This window comes from Macrobrachium nipponense, chromosome 1, assembly GCF_015104395.2.
Source record: "Macrobrachium nipponense isolate FS-2020 chromosome 1, ASM1510439v2, whole genome shotgun sequence".
Lineage (NCBI taxonomy): Eukaryota > Metazoa > Arthropoda > Malacostraca > Decapoda > Palaemonidae > Macrobrachium > Macrobrachium nipponense.
The window spans coordinates 57,113,734-57,136,533 of record NC_087200.1 but is presented as its reverse complement, the minus strand read 5'-3'; the positions used below and the strand labels follow the sequence as shown (position 1 = coordinate 57,136,533).

Here is a 22,800-nt window from a genome sequence, read left to right as displayed (position 1 = left end):
TGAGTCTGGATTTCGTTTTGTTTATCTGGAACCCCAGATGTTCCAGAAATTGTAACTACCTTCTTCGTGGCTTTGAGGCATTCCTCGACCGTTGGTGCCCAGATCAACCAATCGTCGAGGTAACGCTGCTACCATTATCCCTTGTGTTCTCAACTGTTGAACTACCACTTCTGCTATTTTCGTGAATACCCTGGGGGCTACGTTCAGACCGAAGGGCATCACTTTGAATGAGAACTTCTGATTTCCTAGTTTGAAGCCTAGGAATGGACGGAAGTGTCCTGGCTATAGGGATATGATAGTATGCGTCTGTAAGATCGATAGAGGTTGTGACGGCCCCACGGGGAAGTAAGGTCCGTACCTGCGAGATGGTGAGCATTTTGAACTTGTCGCAACGAATGAAAGAGTTTAGCCTTGACAAGTCTAAGATTACCCTTCTTTTTGTTGAGCCTTTCTTTGGCACGCTGAATAAGCGACCTTGAAATTTTAGATGCTTGACTCTCGCAATAGCTCCTTTCTGAAGGAGTTCCTCCGCATAATCTGTCAACTCCTTTGATGGTATTTGATAGAATGATTTGTTTGGAGGAGGATCTTTGATCCAACTCCAACCCAATCCTTTGGACACGATGCTCTGTGCCCATTTGCTGAACCCCCACCTGTGACGGAAGAGGAACAGCCTCCCTCCTACCTGGGGAGCCTCACTGTTGTTGAGCGGGTTGACCTCCGCGCCCTCCTCTGAAGTGCTTGCCTCTTGCAGCTCTTCCTGTGCCTCGTTGGCGAAAGTGACCTCTCGCTCTGCTCCCCCTAGAAAACCTGTTGAAGGTTGGGTAGGCCTGGCTTTCATACATCGAGTTGAAAGCTGGCGAGACGGTGTATGAGGTCGAAGGTTGATTTTGATGAGGACAACAGGAGAATGGGCTGTGTCTGCTTTGAAGTCGAAGGCTGTCCCTGTTGTGTAACTGGGACGGCTTGGACGAAATGTTGTTGTTGCTGCTGTTTTTGATAGGGTTGGAATCTCCTACCAGTTTTCTTTAATTTCTTACCAAGCAGCAGGGGCGCTCTCTTGCTTCCTCTTGGAAGAGATGCCCCTCATCTGGCTCTAAGGCTCTGGTTAAGCCTAGCAGCCTCGTGATGCACCTCATTCACAGAGGCTTCTGGGAAGAGGTCCGCACACCCATGCTGGAAGCTAGAAGTCTATTAGGCTCATGCCTAATAGTTGCCTCCTGCAAAACATGCTTTCGGCAGTTCCTTCTGGCTGAGAAGAAGTCAAAGGCATCGGCTTGAACCGACTGGAGCTGGGATTTAGCCAGTATTTTAAACAGCGGTTCCGTAGCATAGGACAGGGCAGCCATCTCTGTAATGATAAGGGAGTTAAGAGACCTCCCGCCAAATCTTGTTGCGGGCATCGAATTCTGCCTGAATAAGGCTATCAGGCAGTCTCGGGAGCTTCTTCGCCAAACTGATCCATCGCACAGTCCTGGCTTCAGCTTACCTACTGAGAAAGTGGCAGGTAGGTTCTCCCACAATTCTCCGAAGGATGGAAAGAGCGGAGATGTTGATTCCGCCTCTCTCAACTGTGGCATGGGCTCGTCTTTCAGGACTGCTTGGAGAGTCGCTTCTACTATCTTAGTAGCGAATGGAAGAGAAGCCTCCTCCTCCGTAGCGAAGATAGTGAAGGGGCTCTTGAATGCCTGGAGTTTGGTATTGGTACAATCCCAATCCTCCAGGCAGTGAACCCATTCCCTCTGTGCGTGATCCCTACTATACAGCACAGTCTCTCTAGAGATCTTATCCTCTCTATTGAGAGCAGTTACCGTAAGCCTAGCATACCCTATGAAAGGCTGAGTCAGTCCGGGAGGGTAGAACTCGAAGTCCTCAATCCTTCTTGTTCCACACTCCGGAATGGAAATCATGCCATCCTTGAAGGGGGCATAAGCTGCCACTCTCCAGGGGTTATCCATAGAGAAGGCTGGTAGGGATTCATAAGGAGGTAGCTGTAGGAGACCAGTACCTGCTACAGGGGAGCTCGTCTGAGGGGCCTGAGTGAGGCCAGCGAAGCGGTCATCATGCTCCCTAACTCGGTTAGAGAGGTCTTGTATGGACTGACCAGATTGGTTGATCGTACTGGACAGTTGAGCAAACATTTGCTCAACTTAGTACCGAGAGAGCCAACCATCTCTCCCACTTGTTGCAACACTCCCGCTGAGAAAGTGGTGGGATCAAAAGAGCTAGGTCCCGCCACCCCAACAGGAGTAGATCCGGTAGATGCCGGAGAAGGCATTGGCTCGGCCGGAGCGCGAGCCTTCTCCTTAGAAGCCTTGCTTCTTGAGCTCTTTGAATGGGAAGAGCTAGGCTTCGCTTTCACCGCATCGGCGTAGGATGTCGTAGACTTCCTAGCCGAAGAAGACGACGACTTCTTAGAAGTCGTCTTATGGAGGGTCTTCTGTTCTCTCTGTCCCTTCACCTTCGGGGGTACAGAGAGAGTGGGTGAACGAGAAGGGATCTCAGATCCCGTGAAGCCTTGAAAACAAAGTAGAAGAAAAGGAAACAGGGGAAGAAGATCCAGGAGCGCACAAGGGTAGACCTTGAGCGCCCGACACACCTACCTCAACCAACAAATCCTCCGCACCTACCGCCATAGGCTCAAGATTAAGGTCCAGGTTAGCTACATCTGGGACCGGCTCCTGCCGAGGCGGACCCCAAATGCCTTGCCTGCACCTCCTTGCTGAATGGAAGCTATGAGTGGGGCTGCCGAGATGGGGTCCACGTACCCCGTCGCCTTGCCTCCGGGGAAGATCTGGATGGCCAGCTTCTTATCTAACACATAAGGCTGGCCCTTGGCGGCGTTCTTCCCGAAGCCGCCTACCCAAGCTTTCAGGGTTGCTAGAGCGACTTCCTTCACGGCGGCAGCCTGTAAGAGAAGGCGATATGAAGCTTCTAGCGGCGGAGATACGGTTTAAAGAAGCTTAAAACTAAGGGTTAATCATTGATAACAAGAAAAGAATGTCCAGGAGTTAACTTACCCCACCCAAAAGCTGACTCACGAGGTCATAGCAGATGGTGCATGCCTCAGGGTGCCAAACAATCATCGCGTTGTGGGTAGTGGCACACGGGGCATGGGTCCTACACTCTTCATGGGTGGGCGGCAGGGGTCATACAACACAGCGTTACAACCTGGAACCTGGCAGTTGGTAGCCTGTAAGTGGAGAGATACATGAGTATCAGAGTGCACACTTACAGCCTAACATGGACTCCGCTGCATGCCGGAGCATGTAAGTTAATATTAAACTAGTGCTCCGCCGCAATACGTGTGGTTAGCTAGGCGTTGGTGGGGTCTGAGGCTTACGCCGGAGACAGGAAAGAGGTTCCAACCAGGATGGTGAGGGGGCCATGAAACCACAACGACGGAGAACGACGGAGATAGTACATAAAACTAAAAACCAATAGTCATCGTATCAGTAAGGGTATATCCATAAAGAATGAGGTATAACTCTTTCCGTCTACTAGAGGAGTGCCCGGGTAAGGAGCGAGCTCTCCTCCGGTAGCGAAAACCAGGATATAGTAGGCAAGCAATATAGACCACTAGTAAATCCCACCCCGCCCGCTGGCGGAGCCAGGTGGACCTATAACCGAAGGGGCTCCCGGCTTCAGCTGGGGCTCCTCCGTCCGTTAAGGTAGGGGAAGGGTTGGGAATGGGGAAAACAGGGGGGGAATCCCGGCGTGAACACGGCGGACGAGAGAGAGAGGGGGGTGGCCTACCCCCCCCGTCTCTACTACTACCCGCGAGGTAACCCGGTACTCGAGACAAGTGGTCGCCCTAGCCCCCAGCTGGTATAGAACTCCTGGCCCCCTCGGAGGGAGAGGGAGATAGGCTACAGTGGTTGTCATGACAACCAAGGAGAACCACCAGACCCCTCCCTACCACGGTAGGGAGGGAAGGGGGAGGGTAAGGTGCCTAATGGGATACGTGATCGTAAGGTGACCTAGGACGCGATAGCAACACAACCACAGAGGGCCACGTGAACCAGACTGTACCAACACAGGGCACAAGGCACCTAGGCTAGCCTAGCACCCTAAATAACACTGATAATAAATAAATACATCGTAAAAGATAGAAGAGACACTTGAGTAAAAGAGAAAGAAGCCCAGGAGGAGGCGAACTGATCCGAAGAACAGTCGACTACTCGGAGCCAACAGTAGCCGATGAAGAGCAAGAGCTGGGATGCTGGGCCAGAAAAACACAGTATAGCCCTAAATACCAAACTAAGAGATAAAAGGTAAAAGGGATGGGCTGTGTCCTAACTCTAAAAGCGATGTAATAAAACGATGAATGTAAATATAGAGCCCATAAGCATAAGATGTCCCAGTATGGAAGACCGGGAAATCTTAACAAGACGAGGCGGCACAAGGCCGCCACGAGTCAACCGGGAGACCGTATATGACCTAAAAAATGGAAAATACTGGTCCCTGGAAGACTGGAATACCAAAAATTATTACTTATGAGGCACTTAACTTAGCCGAAGCGATTGCAGCACGTTCCATCGTAGATAAGAGATAAATCCAAGCGAAAACAACACGAGTGAAAAAAGATGCAACTAGCGTTGTCGAGCTAATGATTAAGGATGACCGCTAGGGGCGCTGCTCTCCGCGTGGCGTCAGTAGTAGTAGTAGTAGCGGTCGCATCACCCTTTAGTATCAGCTCTCTCAGGTGGGGATTTTATGTTGGAAGGTCTAAATGGTAAATGGCTCGTGGTAGTGATCCCACTCGCCCCTATTTCCATACCGACACTTCTTTTATAGAGTGAGCGAGTCAGTTTTACTGACATTTTCTTGATTTTATTTTTTCTCTGGTAATTTTAGGATAATTTTACCTAGAAATAATGAACTTAAGGATATTTCATAGGCCGACACGAGCTGAGCCCAGAAATATATATTTCTTTTTTGTGCATTAATAAACCAAAACTATTTTATTTATCATAATTTAATCATAAATGATGATCCCTTTGCTCATATATCGTAGCCTGGGGCACTGCTTGAGGCAAGATGGGGGCACTCCTTCCTACGTAACCCCCTCTCTCCCCTTCACTAACTCGGCTTATTACAGCGAATTTTCTTCTGTATGTTAGCGAGATGTTTTCCTTGTATTTTCCTCTTTGGCATGATGACATTCTTGCCGAAACAAAGATAAACAAACGTAAATGCAAGAGAATGTCAGAGGTGAAACTCGAAGGTGTACTCTCTTTTTACAAAGACAATTTAATAAATCATGATTATTATGAATTTCAAATTCCATTTTGGGTATTAAAAAACCAACACTATGTTATTTATCATAAATGAAGATCTCTTTGCTCAAAGATCGTAGCCTTGGGCACAGTGTGACGTGTGCTGTCAGGCAAGAAGGGGGCGTTACTAGGCAACCCTCCCCTCTCTCATCACTAACTAGTGTATATTATGATATTCTGTAATAATACTTGAGCGATTTTTCTTCGTCTGTATGTTAGCGAGATGTTTTCCATGTCTTTTCCTCATTGGCATGATGAACTTCTTGCCGATACATACATAAACATACGTAAAAGCAAGCAAATGTCACGAGGTGAAACTCGAACATGTAATCTACTTGAAGTCTATGGTCCAACTGATTCATGATTGAACCAGATACTCACTTCTTCGAGCCACGGAATCTCTACAGATACCCTTTCTCACAATTTCTTTGGAAATAATTATCAAAATTTACGATAACAGAAGAAATATTGCATTTTCTTGTACGGATGAATGTTTTAGGCTTATTGAGTTAAGATTACTAATTACCCTGTAACTACGAAAGTAAGAGGAATTTTGACGAAATATTTCGTATATGTATTCTCAATTGCCATATGAAGCTCCATGAATTTTTTCATGACTTTGCATTTTTCGCCCTATACCACCATATATAGGGGTTCCGGTCGGCCCCCTTAAATGAACAGCTAACGAAGCAGCTTGACCGGTAAAACAACCAAGAAATTTGTACTTCACCAAAAATGATACAAAATCCAAGATGGCGATAAAAGTTGACTGCATAGAAAACCACTGATTGTTACTACATGGCCAGCAGAAAACGAATTTACAATAATTAGCTCAGCAGTACCTGGTATTCCCGAAAGTGGGCGGGACCTATATCACCTACACGTACGATGGCAGCACTGCCACCGGCAGGAAATTTGAATCTTCGACTGCCAGGTAAGAAAGCCTACAGCTTTGTAATTGTTTGGTAAGTAACTTATGTGAAAACAGAGATTACTTGGTCTCTGGAATTTGTGCTCTCTGTTTCCCTGATAGCACAATTTTTCTTTCATTGTACTCCTTCCACACAGCATCAGTCCTAAGCTTATACTTTACACTAGTATCTGCACAAAAGCAGTTATACATGCAAGGAATACAGGAAGTATGGGGTCAATCTCCAGAGACTGAAAACATTGACAGATTTTGTTTCAATACCTTGGTAAGTAAAAACTACAGAATACCTCGAGTACTCCAATGCTACTATATATTTATAGGAAAACCATAATGCGGTATGGCAATCAAGCAAAGCTAAAAATACAAGGATATATCATAAAGCAAACCAATGCACCTGATCTGGCAAAAGCATTAAAGATTGTTACCAAACCTTTAAAAATTCAGAAAAATAAAGACTATCACATAAATAAATTTCTATTGCACACATACGTCCATGTAAGGCATAAATCAATATACAACAAATGTAAAGCAAATTTATGAAAAGTAAAAACAAATGGCCACAGATGGAGGTTTTAAGCAAACCAAAGTCAAACACTTCACAAGATATAAAAAAAAGCAAGTTAATAAAATGACTTAACATGAATATTACCCACATCATATTATACCAGAAAATAAAGGGATTTTGACAAAGGAAAAATCTATTTCTGGGCAGTGACCTGTGTCGCCCAGTGAAATGTTCCTAAAGCACTCATTTCTAAGGTATAAATATTGTTAAATATACAAGAGAAAAAGCTACATGGATTATACCAGGATAAACCTGGTTCGCTCACCCCTATATATAGGGTGTCGGTATAAAACTGGGGCAAGTGAAACCACTACCAGAGGTCCCCTGCCATTTAGTCTCTTCCTTTCTCAATTTCCTCCGTTCCAAAGAGGAGCCGTACCAAAGCCATCTACTGCCCACTACTGCTACAACTAGCGCCTCGATCGTCATTCCTGAAAATAGCACCCAAGCTTGGGCCTATAGGGTGAGGAAACAAGGGGTGGGTTCACTGGGCAACACAGGTCACTGCCCAGAAATAGATTTTTCCTTTGTCAAAATCCATTTTCTGGGCCTAACCTGTGTCGCTCCGTGAAATAGTAACAGAGAATAGGTCCCACAAGCTTGGATATAAAATCCACAAGGCTACTGGAAGAGAGAAACTCTTTAAGTAATTCTACCCTATTTCAATCAAGTTTCCTTAAATCTAAAGTAAAGTTTTAACAAATATCTTAAGTCTAGGTCCTTACTCTATGAAGTATATACAAATACCACAACCAAATTCTGGTAAGGCCAGGGTGATTACTACACCAAGTAATATAAGATATTTTACATATATGAATACATAATAGTTAAATATTACAGTACAAGAATGGTTCAATTGTGCAATCCAAGTGAAAAAACCGAGGTGAAGGCTAGGGACTATAAGCGAGGCAGGTAGGAGAGAAAGGGTTAAAAGAAAGACAAGATCTATTACGACTAGGTATTTCAACATGACTAGGTTGTCAGGGGAAACAATGTTCCCTGCTGCCACTGCTGAATATTTAAGGGCCTCTAAGGATTTAAGGTAGTGGTGTTTAAATACTTTCAGTGATTTCCATCCCGTATACTTTCTAAGGTCATCAAAGTTCATGTGGTGGAAGTAATTAATTGAGGTAGCTACTGCTCGGACATCCTGTACATGTGGGACTGATTCCGGGTTAGCCTGTTTAATAAAATAAAGAATTTGTTGTCTAATTGCTTTTAGTGAGATTGTTCCACCATTCTCTCTAATGAATAAAGGACCTGAAGTTTTATTGTAATTTCTGTCTAAAAATGATCTCAATGTTTTGACTGGACAAAGGGATAGATCCTGTGGAAGTGGGACAATCTTCCAGGGGGACCACCTACTCTGAGGATCTTCGTTCTTAGCCAAGAATTTCCGGTTTGGGGATAATAGAACTTCTCCGGATGGAAGAAAGTCAACATGATTTGGTTCTCTAGAAAGAGCCGACAGTTCTGATATTCTAGCTCCTGAAGCTAGGCTTACTGGGAATAGAGGCTTCCTGAAAAGGGTTATATAGGGACATGATTCATTGTCAGTGACTGAAGCTAGTTTAAGTACGTCATTTAGAAACCAGGAGACTGTATGAGGTCTGTCTGCTGGTCTTAATCTAGCACAAGCTCTCAGAATCGACGAAAAATATGAATCTGTTAAATTAATGTTGAAACCAAACTGGAATATTTTCCTCAAGGCAGATTTAGTTGTAGTAATAGTACTAGCTGCTAGGCCCTTCTCAAACAGGGTCCTAAAGAAAGTAACAGCCAGATTCGTAGTCATCGTCTTTACTTTTACTACGTCTTTACTTTTGAGTCTTTCAAGAAAGAGGCTAGCTTCTTTACCGCAGAATCGTACTGCCTAAGCGTACATTCCTGTTTGTCTGATTCTAGAAACAAGGTGTTCATAGGATCCACGTTGGCATCTTTTTGCGCCGCAAATTTCATGAAGTCCATAAAATTAGGGCATTCTGAATCCTTGAGGAAGCGTACACAGTCTTCGTTTGTACTAATTGTGTTAGCCTCGGGTTGGGGATCCGTTGGGGACAGAGTCCCAATTCCCTTAGTAACGGATACCAATTGCTCTTGGGCCAGTTGGGAGCTACCAGCGCAATCCGACCTTTGAAGGATCTGAGTTTGTCCAGGACTTTCATTAGTAGATTTATTGGAGGAAATAAGTAAATCCTCTGCCAAATGTTCCAATCTATGGACATGGCGTCTGTGGCCTGGGCCATGGGGTCCAGATTGGGAGCCACATAGCACTGTAACTTGTGGTTGGATTCTGTGGCAAATAAATCTACTTGGAGACCTGGGCTCTGCTGACTGATCCATTTGAATGACATGTCGTCTAAGGACCATTCCGATTCCAGCGGAGTTGTCCTTGACAATGCATCTGTCACTACATTCCTTACTCCTGCCAGGTAAGTTGCTGACAGATGCCACTGGTTCTTTGCTGCCAACGAAAAGATTGGTATCATGACATGATTTATGTGGCTTGATTTGGAGCCTCCTCTGTTTATGCAGTGGACTATTACTGCGCTATCTAATACAACCTGATATGGATCCTCATCGCCGGAGAGTTTTCTTAGGGTTAGAAATACTGCCATGGCTTCTAAAACATTGATGTGAAGCTGGCGGAGTGTTAGTGACCAAGAGCCTTGAACCTTTTCGTATTGGGAGTATCCTCCCCAACCGCTTAGTGAGGCGTCTGTGTGGATCACTAAATTTGGTGGAGGGAACTGTAATAGTATTGATTTTGCCAGATTCCTGACTTCTGTCCATGGACGGAGTCTCTTCCGTAGTATCTGAGGGATGCGGGAAATTCTGTCTAGCAATTTCCTGTTCGCTCTGGTCCGCCAAACCCGGTTTATATCCTTCAGTTTGGCTTTTAATAGAACATCTGTTACCGAAGTGAATTGGAGTGAACCTAAGATTCCTTCTTGGTTCCTGCAGGACGTTTGTCTGCATTTGAGGAAGTGCCTCGTAGCCTTTGCTATTTCCCTTCGTTTCTCTGGCGGGATCGAAAATTTGTGTGAATCGAGATACCATTGTATTCCCAACCACTGAAACCGTGGTGCCGGAGTAAGTCGGGATTTCTTATGGTTTATCTGGAATCCTAGGTATTCCAGAAAACTTACCACTTTGTGGGTTGCTCTGAGACATTCTTTGTCGTTTGTGGCCCAGAGGAGCCAGTCGTCTAGGTAGGCTACTATCATTATCCCTTGAGCTCTCAGTTCTTGTACTACTGTTTCTGCTATCTTTGTAAATATTCTGGGCGCTATGTTGAGCCGGAAAGGCATTACTTTGAAGGCATAAGCCTGTTTGCCTAGCCTGAAGCCTAAGAAGGGGCGGAAGTGCCTTGCTACCGGAACATGATAGTAAGCATCTGTAAGATCTATAGAGGTGGTGACAGCACCACGGGGAAGTAAGGTCCGTACCTGCGAAACGGTTAGCATATGGAACTTGTCGCATTGAATGTATGAGTTCAGATGAGACAAGTCTAATATTATTCTTGGCTTGTTTGAGTCTTTCTTTGGAACGCTGAACAAGCGTCCTTGAGATTTTAAGTATTTTCTCTTTGTAATTACCTTCTTTTGAATAAGGTCTTGGATGTAATTTATTAGGTCTGTCGTTGGATGTTGATAAAAACTGGTTGATGGAAGAGGCCCTTTCTTCCAACTCCATCCCAGTCCCTTTGCTACTATGCTGTGCGCCCAAGTGCTGAATTTCCAGCGGTTCTTGAATAGGCACAGCCTCTCTCCTACCTGAAGAGTCTCACTGGTTAGCTGAGGGTCAGCTACCCAGGCTTCCTCTGAAGCCTCTGCCTCTGCCGGATGCTCTTCCGCCAGCTCTGCGGAAAGCTCCTCTGGCTCGACTACCTCTTGTGAACCTATTATATCCATGAAAAACCCCTTGGTTCTCATAGGAGGCATTAAAGGCCGGGGAAGAGGTAAAAGTTGCCGAGCTTTGGGGCTGCTGAGAGGGTTGCCTCTGCAGCAGCACGAACTGTTGTTGAGGCTGAGCTTTCGAGGTGGAGGGTTGACTCAACTGGCCTACTGGAACAGCCTGGACCATTGTCTGGGGTTGGGCAGTCTGGAAGGCCTGAAACCTCCTCACTTTCTTCTTGCCCATGGCTGTGCTTCAGAGGATTCGGACCTCCTCTTGGGGATCAGACGTCAGCGAACTCGCAAGCTCTGGGTGACTCTTGCAGCTTCACCCAGGACTCCGTTCACAACGGTCTCGTGGAACAGGTTCGCACCCAAGATTGAAGCTTTGATGAGCCTATTTGGCTCATGGCAAACGGAAGCATCGGCCAAGACATGCTTTCTGCAGTTCCTCCTGGCTACTGCAAAGTCATACACATCACACTGTAAAGTGTGAAGTAATGACTTCGTCAGGATCTTGAACAATGGTTCATCCGTGTAGACCATGGTCGTCATTTCCGCTATAGTGGCGGAACTGATGGACCTACATAGGCGACATCTGGCTTCATACTCCGCCTTCAGCAGTGCCTCTGGGAGCCTGGGTAAGCGCTCGCTAAAGAGCGTAGCGAGCGTTGTAGCACAGTCTTGGCTCAGCTTGCCTACAGAGAACGTTGCCGGGGCATCTACCCAGCAATCCATTCCTCCCGGAAACAGCAAGGACGGCAAATCCGTTTCTCTGATCTGAGGCATGGGTTTGTCTTCTGCTGCTGCCTGAAGTGTAAGCTCTACTACCTCAGAGGTACACGGAATGGGAGTGTCATCTGGCACCACAAACATTGTGAAGGGACTCTTGTGGCGAGTCAGCTTGGTGTTAGTGCAATCCCACTCTGATAGGGTTCAAACCCAGGCTGATTGAGCTTGGTCTCTGGGAAAGATGACTGTTTCTTTAGGTACCTTGTCTTCTCTGATCAATGCTTCCTCCATCAGGCAGGCATAACCTGAAAAAGGAAATTTCAGACCCGGCAGGTAGAATTCAAAGTCTTCTACTGGCCGGGTTCCACAACCCTCAATCATCAGCATGCCCTCTGAGAAGGGGGCATGTGCTGCTAACCGCCAAGGGTTATTGTTCTTGAAGGGAGGCAGTTTAGATGCGTCCGGTACTGCCAGGGGTTGTTGTGGTTGTCCGGACTGGAGGACTCCTTGCATCAAGGTCTCCTGGTTCTTCAGTCTTTCTGCCAAAGACTGAATTGACCGACCTGACGTCTCCAGGCTCGAGACCAGCTGAGCTGAGATCTCTTGGAACTTGGATTGGACCAAGTTCCCCATCTCTTGCATCAGCAAGCTGGAAAAAGCTGTTGGGTCAAATCCAGGGTCCTGGGATCTGGGTTTAGATCCTTTTGACCTTGACCCCTGCCTAGGTGTAGCAGCTTTTGTCGCGTCCGTCACCAGTTTGGGGGCTGATGACGAACTAGAACGGCTTTCCCTAAGGGGCTTCGGTTTGGAAGGCTTAGGGAGGGGTGTCTATTTTGGCTTTAACTTTCGGGATTACCGACCCCGACTTGTCCCTAGAAGTCGTAGGTCTCTTGGCAAACCCTTGAAATGAAGAAGAGGAGGAATGAGACGGGCTACAGGACAGAACTTTAGCCCGTGTACCAACTGCCTCACTTACCACCCTACCTTCATCCTGGTTGTCAACTATCATTGGTTCGTGGTCCAGGTTGATTGCTGCGACCTCTCCGACGACTTCTTCCCCTAGACCTTCTAAGTCTTCCGCCAGCACGGCCTGTGTTTCTTCCCGGATCTTGAGGGTGGAGAGGGCCGAATCCTTGACGGCTTGGGGGTTCTGTAATAGATAGTTACTTTTAAAATCTATCCTGGGTTAATTGATAACTATCTCAATATGTCTCTGGAAATTTTCCGCTATCTCATTCAATGAACTGGTACCTACTGTCTCGGTAGTGAGGTCCAAAACCAAACTGTAGCAGACTTCGCACCGATCTGGGTGCCAGACCAACAAGTCGTCCACTTCGACTGCACAACCTGCATGAGTGCGGCATACCTCATGCCCGCACGGCTGCTGCAGGATTGCAGTACATGCTGTCTCCTGACAGCGTACCATCTGTAAGTTAAAAATGATACATGAGTATCACTATATGGACCAGCCGGAGATGTATCCGGCGGAGCATGCACTAAGTTAAAATTGATACCAGAGTATCGCTATATGTAGACCGGCCGGAGATGACTCAGGCACCCACCGGAGATGACTTCGGCAGAACATGTATTTCTACTCTATAGTCACCGAAATTTAAATATATTCCGGTGGCATGCATTATATAAGGCATTCATTTTCATCCTCTCCCGCCAGCTTTCCAGCCCTGTTAAGCATTCTCCTCATTGACTTTTATATAAATTAGGCTTGGTACCAACAGAACAGGGAAAGGCTAAACATGGCCTGAATCCATCGGCACCGGAGAGGCTTTCTTAGTAAACTAGCTCATGTCCGCCGCCACCGGAGTGGGGCATAAAGGTAAAATGGTAAAACTGGGGAAAAGCTAGGGAAGGGAAAACAAAAAGTGCTTCGGTCCTAGGATACCCACCGGGGTAGGAATGCCCGGCGTCGTAAATGAACCGAAAGCATATAACATAACTTAAAACTAAATAAATTACTGCGCCAGAGCACTGTATCAACGCTCCTTCCGGGCCCAGTTCCCCTTCAATACTATCTCTCTATCCCCGGGTCCAGCTAAAGGATCAAGACAGGGAAAATAGGTAAAACCTAGGCCTGAATCTGATCATATGAGGGATCGTACTTGTTATGTGCAGAATCTGAACGAGCTCTAGCCGGATCCCAGACCCGCCGGGGCAGAAGGATAGATGATGGATAGGGGACTGGGGATAGGAAAAGCGAGATGAGGTAGTACGCTGTGTATACCGTCCTGACGAGCCAGGTGGTCTACCAGGGCTCACCTGGGTGGGCACTCCCGTACCACCGCCACTACGTAAGGCGAGGAGTAACACTCCTCTGACTGTACCCCCTACCTCCCCCCGCAAGAGGGGATGGGGCTCGGATGGCTACCTGAGGTGGCGACTGGCGAGCTGTGTCACCCCACCAAGGTGGGATGGGGGGAGGGAGGACGTCTAGAGGGGTGACTCACACGCGATCAGTTGGACACTACAACCGGCCAGGTGGAACACCTCCCGATAAGTTGTGGATCCAACTGATCACAGGGACAGCCGGCCTATAGGCCGACTGTCCACTGAGTATAATAGAACGATATGATATATCATATGATATTAAAAACAATATAATAGCCCTGGCGCCAGAGGGGATAAGGGAAAATGAGGAGAAGGAGGGGGATAAGTGTGTATACTATTCTAATGAGCGGCTAGCCTAACCTTTGCACAATCAGAACGATCTGGTCAGGTCGGCCAGGGAGGCTCTAAGCCGCTAGCCTAACCTTCCAAAAACGTAAAATCAATCACGATCTAGACCGGTATGCCAGGGAGGCTCAAGGGACAGAAACAAAGGGCCATAAGGGCCATAAACCACTCCATCAATGAATTTTCGGCCTGGTCAGGTGAATGAGGTATCCTCCTCATAGAAAACCAAGGGAAAAGGGAGAAGGCTAGGCTCCCAATCCAACGAATCGGAGTAGGGAGAAGCCAATAAGGGTAGGATTAATGGATCCCAGCCTAGCCTACTTCCCAAACCAATGAGGTCTGGGCGGATAGGCTAGGATAACCCTCACGCCAGGATACATATCATAAAACGTCAGGATATTTATAATAAACTCGTAAATTCTTGAGTAAATGCTAAAATAAAAAGTTCATGGGTAGCGATGCATGTAATGGCTGACTCGGGAGCGGCGCATGCGGGGTTCCTGTTATGTAAACAAACGCCTAAAACATACTTACGATTAAAATCGCTACCCTAACAATACCAAATTGATAATTGCAGTACATACTCTACTTAGATACTGAAGATTCCTGACGCTCAGACATCTTGAATAAATGCAAAATAAGGAGCTTCCAAACAACATGTGTATATACACTAGTGCTATAAAAAGAAATGACGATCGAGGCGCTAGTTGTAGCAGTAGCGGGCAGTAGATGGCTTTGGTACGGCTCCTCTTTGGAATGGGAGAAATTGTGAAAGGAAGAGACTAAATGGCAAGGGACCTCTGGTAGTGGTTTCACTCGCCCCAGTTTTATACCAACACCCTATATAGGGGTGAGCGAACCAGGTTTATCCTGGTATAATCCATGTAGCTTTTTTCTCTTGTATAATTAGCAATATTTATACCTTAGAAATGAGTGCTATAGGAACATTTCACGGAGTGACACAGGTTAGGCCCAGAAAATGACTTAACATGAACATCATCCACATCATATTATACCAGAAAATAGACTGTCATCCACATCATACTAGTATTGTATTATAAAATTAGAGTCAGCTTAAACAGTGAATAAGGAGGAAAAAAAAGCATATGGGGTACACCTACAGACAATGTGATCTAAATGAAATAACAATGTCAAAAATTGTATTTTTCCTAACTATACAAACCTGAGGTCCTTTTACAATAGGAAGGTACTTAGCGGCAGCTGAACCGGTCATAAGCTTCGAACGAAGGGGTTCGGACGTTAACTACTTGTCCGGCAGTTAGCGGTTAGCTCGACTGCGAGGAGAGGAGTCACTTTGCTTTAGGCCCAGGAAACGCAGAGAGAGGGGTGTCATGAGGTGGGACTATATGTAAAGGACCTCAGGTTTGTATAGCTAGGAAAAATACAATTTTTGACAAATTGTTATTTGTTCCGATACGTAATACAAAATCTCAGTCCTTTAACAATAGGAAGACTCGCTTATGAACAGACTGGTGTTCGTCCTACCTTGGATTCCCTCCCTGGTCGTAAGAGCATAGGGAAGGATCCTAGCCTCTGCCCAGCTGATCGGGGTGCACCGCAGGATCAGTGGTCAGACTTCTGGACTAAACTTATAAGAAGGAAGCAAGCGTACCTTTTATAAATAGCAAAAAGCAAGAACTAGTTCCTACTTCAAGAGCCGAAGTAAGGTTATGGGTTTGTCTCTTGTTGGCTTCCACTCCCCCCTTTGTTAGGGAGTGGTGGAAAAACACTTCTATCCCTACTGAAAGGGATAGAATGGGGCTCGGTTGTGTAGCTTACCTGCATCAGCCTCATGTTCAGCATAGTGACAACCACGGCCCTCTGCCCACAGGTAGAGGAGAAAAACGAAGGAGGAAGAGAAGCCAGTCACACTCTCTTTCACTCGTCCATTCATGCAGTCACACAAGGATGCGATTCTGTTCTGTCCGCTCGGGTGCTGGGTAGACTACATAACACCACGGGTCCCAAGGAAAAAGTGTGTCCAAGGACCTGTGGGTGATATCCCGAAGGTAGAATGAAGTGAAGGTGGTCTGGTTGGCCAAAGCCCTGTCTTCAGAACCTGCGCCAGGGAGAAGTTCTTACGGAACGCAAGGGTTGGACCAATACCTCTGACTTCGTGGGCTCTCGGACGAAGGATATGGGTGTTGTCACAGCCAGCTGTCTCGTACACCCTCCTGATCACCTCACGCAGCCAGAAAGAAAGAGTGTTCCTAGAAACTTCTTTCTTGGTAACCCCGGTGCTAACGAAGAGGCATTGACACTCAGGCCTGAGGTGCCGAGTTCTCTTCATATACCGCTGTAGCGACCTCACAGGACAAAGCAGCATCCCATCCGCATTATTACCGGTGAAATCCTTCAGGGATGGGATCGTGAAGGACTCGAACAGGTCGTCAGGGACTGAAGGATTCTGAGTCTTCGCTACGAAGTTCGGGACGAAATCGAGCGTCACGGATCCCCATCCCCTGGAATGCTTGACATTGAAGGAAAGACCATGAAGATCCCCTCCTCTCTTTGCCGATGCCAGGGCCAGCAAGAAGAGGGTCTTGAGGGGCAGATCCCTGTCTGACGACTCTCGGAGTGGCTCGCAGGGTCTGCGAGTCAAACTCCTGAGGATGAGAGTCACATCCCACCCCGGGGGCCTGAGTTCCCTGGGTGGGCAAGACCTCTCAAAGCTCTTCATCAGGAGGGAGATCTTGAAAGAAGAGGAGATATCCACACCTCGCAGTGTAAGGACTAAGGCCAGGGCGGCTCTGTAGCCCTTAACTGCAGAAAGGGAGGGGAGCTTCTCTCGGCGAAGGAAGACGAGGAAATCCGCTACCTGCTGAAGAGTGGCTCTGAGAGGAGAGAGACCCCGTCCACGACACCAACCACAGAAGAAGGACCACTTCCCCTGGTAGACAGCTGCAGAGGACTGTCTGAGGTATCCAGCCATCTCTGTTGCTGCACTGCGAGAAAAGCCTCTCGCTTGCAAGAGATGGTGGATAGCAGCCAGCCGTGAAGACACAGGGACTCGACGGACCAGTGGTACCGTTCTACGTGTGGCTGGCACAGGAGGTTGTGCCAGGGGGGAATTTCTCTTGGCGCTTCGGCAAGCAGAGCCATCAGGTCCGGATACCAAACGGCCTGAGGTTGTTTGGGTGCCACCAGGATCATCCGAAGGTTCGCAGTGATCAGCGTGCTGCTGATCACTTTGCGAATCAGACAGAACGGGGGAAAGGCATAGACGAAGAGGTTGTCCCATGGATGCTGAAGAGCGTCCTCTGCAGCTGCCCATGGGTCCAGCACAATCGAGTAGAAAACCTGGAGTTTTCTGTTGTGATCCACAACTGGGCGCCCCCACAGGTTGAAGAGCCTTTCCGCCACGTCTGGATGAAGGGACCATTCGGTTCCTATCACCTGATCCCAACGGCTGAGCTTGTCGGCTACCACATTCCTCTTGCCTGGAATGTAGCAGCCCGACAGTTCTACCGAGTGTGCCGCGGCCCACTCGTGCACCTGAAACGTCAACTGGTGCAGCGGGAGGGACACTAAACCCCCCTGCTTGTTGACGCACGTGACTACTGTGGTGTTGTCGCACATCAACACCACCAAGTGTCCCACCAGACGGTCCTGGAACTCTTGGAGAGCGAGGAACGCTGCCTTGAGCTCCAGGATGTTGATGTAAAGGTGCTTCTTGTGATGGTCCCACACACCTGCAGTCAGCAACTCCTCCAGGTGTGCGCCCCAACCCTCGGTCGATGCGTCCTAAAAGAGCAGCATCTCCGGGGGGGGGAGTGCGAAGAGGCACTCCTCTTATGAAGTTCTAGTCGTCCAGCCACCAAGCTAGGTCCTGCCTCACCTCCTCCGTGAGGGACACAGGGAAGAAGGGAGGGTCCCTTGCCTGTGACCAACACTCCTTTAGTCTCCACTGAAGAGACCGCAGGTGAAGACGCCCGTGAGGGACTAGCTTCTCGAGAGACGACAGGTGGCCGATCACGACTTGCCACTGCTGAGCTGGTTGCTCCTGTAGAGACAGGAACTGTCTTACTGCCTCCCTGAACTTGCTGATCTGCGAATCTGCGGGGAAGACTCGTCCTGCTGCCGTGTCGATCAGCATGCCCAGGTGTTTCATCCTCTGCTTGGGTTCGAGCTCTGACTTCTCGTAATTCACTACGATTCCCAGATCGTGGCAGAATTCGAGGAGTTGATCTCTGTCCTGCAGCAACTGCAAGCGGGAGCTCGCCAGGACTAACCAATCATCGAGATACCTCAAGAGACGTATCCCTACCGAGTGGGCCCAAGCTGACACCAGAGTGAACACTCATGTGAACACCTGTGGGGCAGTTGAGAGACTGAAACAAAGTGCCCTGAATAGGTACACAGTCCTGTCGAGGATGAAGCAGAGGTACTTCCTGGAGGATTGATGGATGGGTATCTGGAAATACGCATCCTTCAGATCCACAGAGAGCATGAAGTCGTCCTCCCTGATGGAACCGAGCACTGAACGTGCTGTTTCCATTGTGAACCGAGTCTGGCGAACAAATCTGTTCAAGGGAGAGAGATCTATCACCAGGCGCCAGCCCCCCCAAGGACTTCTCCACTAGGAAGAGGCCGCTGCAGAAGCCCAGCGACTGACCCTGTACGATCTCTACAGCACGTTTGCTCAGCATGGCTTCTACTTCCTGCCGAAGCATCACGTCCTTGGTCAAGCCAGGAACATAGGTTTGCAGATGGACCGGGTTGGAGGTGAGGGGTGGCCGAGACTCGAAGGGTAGTAGATATCCCGCCCGAAGGACGTTTACTATCCAGGTCTCTGCACCGTAGTGCTGCCATGTTGCCCAATAGCTCGCCAGGCACCCCCCCACTTCCGGCAGCAGGTGAGGGGGAACGCCGTCCCTAGCGTTTCCCACCTCTCTTAGACTTCTTCTTCCCAGCTCCCCCTCGTGAGAAGGAGGGCTGGGAGGAGGGCTGGTGACGGTCGCTCCTTGAAGAAGTTGAAGGCAATCTTTCCTCTGGGCTTCGATGATGCGATCGTCTTGGCCGCATAGGAAGCCCTAACCAAACTCTTGGGCTTGGCCGCAGTAGCTCGAGGCTGCCCAGACGCCTTCAAGACTGCCTGGTGTACTAAACGGTCACTGTCATCAGTGCGGCGTCTTTCCACCACAGCGTCCACCATCTCTCCTTGGAAGAGAGAGGAGCTCCGCACCGGTCTGTTGCAACGACCCAGAGCCGCCTCACGCCCGGCAGCCCTGGTCACTTGGGTGAGAACAGCGTCTTTACACCGGAGAACCAGGTTAGCCGTCTGGTGGGCCAGGTAGGCGATGGCCCTACCCCCAGACTGGCACAGTCTCACGAAAGCCGGGTCCCCTTCAGGAGTGATGTTCCCTAAGGAGGCCGCGGTTTTCGACACTGTGAGGGACCACAGGTCGAGCCAAGAGACTGCTTGGAATGCTGTCATTGTGGTAGATTCCAAGGCAAGTGCCTCCTGCTGCGAGAACCAAAGGTTCTCCGACAGGAGCTGCGGCAGAGACACCCCTGGAGTTAGCCTGGCTAGCTCCGGGTTAACCTATTTGGGCAGCAGAGGGTCCTCCGAAGGCATGTAGAAGTGCCTCTGTCGCGGTAGAGGTGGAGGAAAGAGCTTAGCAGACCTACCGGACCAAAGCGAACCCTCCTGTCCAGAGACGAGAGAGTCCACTTGGCCTAGTATGCTGTCAGCCAAGCTGACCGCCATCCTGGGTTCCTTCTTAGGTCCCCAGAACGCCTCCAAGCCCGATGTGGGTTCAGTAGGTGGGAGCAGTGAACCTTCTCCGAGGTCGTTGTGCTAACGAATCAGCGCAATTACCTCCGCGAACGACCTCTGGATCTCGGGAGTGACTGCATCCTGTGGAGACGAACCGTCAAGCCCTTCCAACGAGAATGCCACCCGAGACCCTCCTCCTTCCACAGGAGGAACCATGACAGACCCCTCCTGGTCTCCTCCTACCACTTGCCCATACGATCTGGTTGGTCCGAGGACCGTGCCAGGTTCGTAGGGCAACGAGGTGGGATCGAGAGATGCACACCCCTCGTGATCGGTCCCGATCGCCTTGCTCTTCTCGGTAAAGCCCGAGGAAGTTGAAGGGATCGGAGAGGCAAAGTCGGTGTGCTGAGGGGGCTGCAGGCCTGGTCAAGCGACTCTCCCGAGGAGAGCAGCTAGACCGAGAACAGCGGCGATGGTCCCGAGCGTCAGAAGAGCTGCTGCTGGTCCCCCTCTCTGCTTGTCCTGGTAGGAGAGGCGGTCAGGGGACCTGCAGAATCCGCTGTCGTGGTGGGAGTGAGGCCTGTCCTCACGGCGCGTCCCGCGAATGGGCGAATCCCCACAAATAAATGGGTAGATGTGGTCCAGAGAGAAATCCGCGAATCAGTGAGTCCGCGAATCCGGAGAACGCAAATACGGGGGGCCCACTGTATTAAAAAACTATGTAAACTGCATTTGTATTTCATTTTTCCCCAAAAAACCTTCAAATATTGATTACTTTGCATTTTTGGAGTGATATTTCTTCTGCAAGACCAGTGCCGTAATCCTGGAACTTGTGCCTTAAACCTGGCAATAATTTCTGGTGAATATAATTGAAAAGTGTTGAAATCTCAGAATGTCGTAAGCCGAACCCGTCGTAAGCCGGGGACTGCCTGTAACTGGTTTATATGTATGTAACTATTAGTCTTAACCTTACCTACTATGCATAAAGACACGAATAAAATAAAGACTTCCATTTCATGGAAAAATCAACAAAAAATGATTACGTACTTTTCTTGACATCTCAAATCTAGAATAAGCCATATAATTGTTAATACTTATTTAGGAGTATAAAACGTAGCTAAGAGGACTGAACTGATATGTAATAGAAATACATAAGTTAAATTACAGTAAACAGATAGAAAATAGAACACTGACTAATAAAAACAGTCAGCATTAATACCTTTGTAGTGAGCTGACTATGGTGATCAGCAGTAGTTTGGTGATGGCACAATCTCTTCAGTAAAAATGCTCTTTCCTCTGTTGCTACCACCACTTGTTGCTGAACCTCAGCTACTAAATCACAAAGTGCTGCATTCTCCTGATAGAGAGGAAGAACTTATTAATAATTACATAAAAATGATATTGTCATGATACAATAAAGTTTTATACATACTTACCTGACAGATATATACTTAGCTATAGACTCCGTCGTCCCCGACAGAAATTCAAATTTCGCGGCACACGCTACAGGTAGGTCAGGTGATCGATCTACCGCCCTGCCCAGGGTGGCAGGACTAGGAACCATTCCCGTTTTCTAATCAGATTTCCTCTCTTCCACCTGTCTCCTGCAGGGAGGCTGGGTGGGCCATTAATCATATATATCTGTCAGGTAAGTATGTATAAAACTTTATTGTATCATGACAATATCATTTTTATACATTCAACTTCTCTGCCAGATATATACTTAGCTGATTGGCACCCATTGGTGGTGGGTAAGAGACAGCTAACTACTGAAATAGACAGGTAAACAACATATGTTGTAGGTATTAATAAAACCTTGGTTCCTACCTGATTAGGCGGAAGACTTCATGGCTACTGCCCAGGAGTCTGCTTCGCCTCAAAGAGCCTCAGCGAGATATTGATCTATGGCTAAGAGTTCTTGTGGGTCTGCCAATGGGGTCTTATCCACTTACTCGGCAGAGCCTAAAGGCCTTTGTCATTGGGTGCTATTCCACTAACATGACAATACACCTTGTTCAAAGAGCACAACACCGATCCCGATCACCCGATCCTAACATTCATGTTAGTTCTAAAGATTGCAAGGAGTTATCCCCAAACTCCTTACAAACAACCAATAACTCGAAACATAAAAGAAAATCATGTACACTTTATAAGAGAACAAAAAAAAAAAAAAAAAAAAAAAAAAAATTTGTACCTCCCTACTAGCCATATACACACCTAGTCCCCTACTAGCATAGGCAGCGGTCGCCCGTGCGACACCAAGCACTCCTGCTAGCAGGAAACCAAGAACATATCTGACCAGAGGGTACATGTACCTCTAAAATAAAATTTTTTTAAGGATCAGTCTTTGCTCCAAGTCCCAGTACTGTATCTGCTGACACAAACGGACCGAGAGAGAAGCATTTCTCATAGGTCACCCTTACATCCTTCAGGTAATGAGATGCAAAAACTGAATTGCATCTCCAATATGTAGCTTCTAGGATATTCTTCAGCGACATATTCTTCTGAAATGCTAGCGACGTGGCTACCGCCCTTACTTCATGAGTTTTAACTCTTAGAAGTCTGAAGGATTCATCCGGGCAATTCTTGTGCGCCTCAATAATCACACTTCTCACAAAGAAGGCTAAGGCGTTTTTAGACATGAGTCTTTTGGGGTTTTTCACAGCACACCAAAGACCCTGTTGACAACCTCCCATCTGCTTCTTTTTATCAAGATAAAATTTAAGAACCCTAACCGGGCAAAGAGACCTTTCTATCTCTCTACCTACCAGGTTAGATAGGCCTTTTACTTCAAAGCTCCTGGGCCAAGGCTTTGAAGGGTTCTCATTTTTCGCCAGAAATAATGTCTGGAACGAACAGATAGCCGAATCTCCTGTAAAACCAACTTTAGAGTCCAGAGCGTGCAATTCGCTCGTCCTTTTGGCTGTCGCAAGGGACAATAGGAATAAACACTTCCTAGTAATGTCCCG

The 22,800-nt window shown here is 47.8% G+C and overlaps 1 protein-coding gene across 2 annotated transcripts in view; it reads right to left on the bottom strand.

Annotated features, from left to right (window-relative positions):
• The window catches only part of LOC135219322 (transforming growth factor beta regulator 1-like), a gene marked incomplete in the record, with an annotated part of 249,284 nt that overhangs the window by 158,826 nt on the left and 67,658 nt on the right, over positions 1-22,800 (bottom strand). For both annotated transcript variants that reach the window (XM_064255988.1, XM_064255987.1), the window contains 1 exon segment: positions 21,051-21,188. In XM_064255988.1, the coding sequence (XP_064112058.1) occupies positions 21,051-21,188 (138 nt within the window).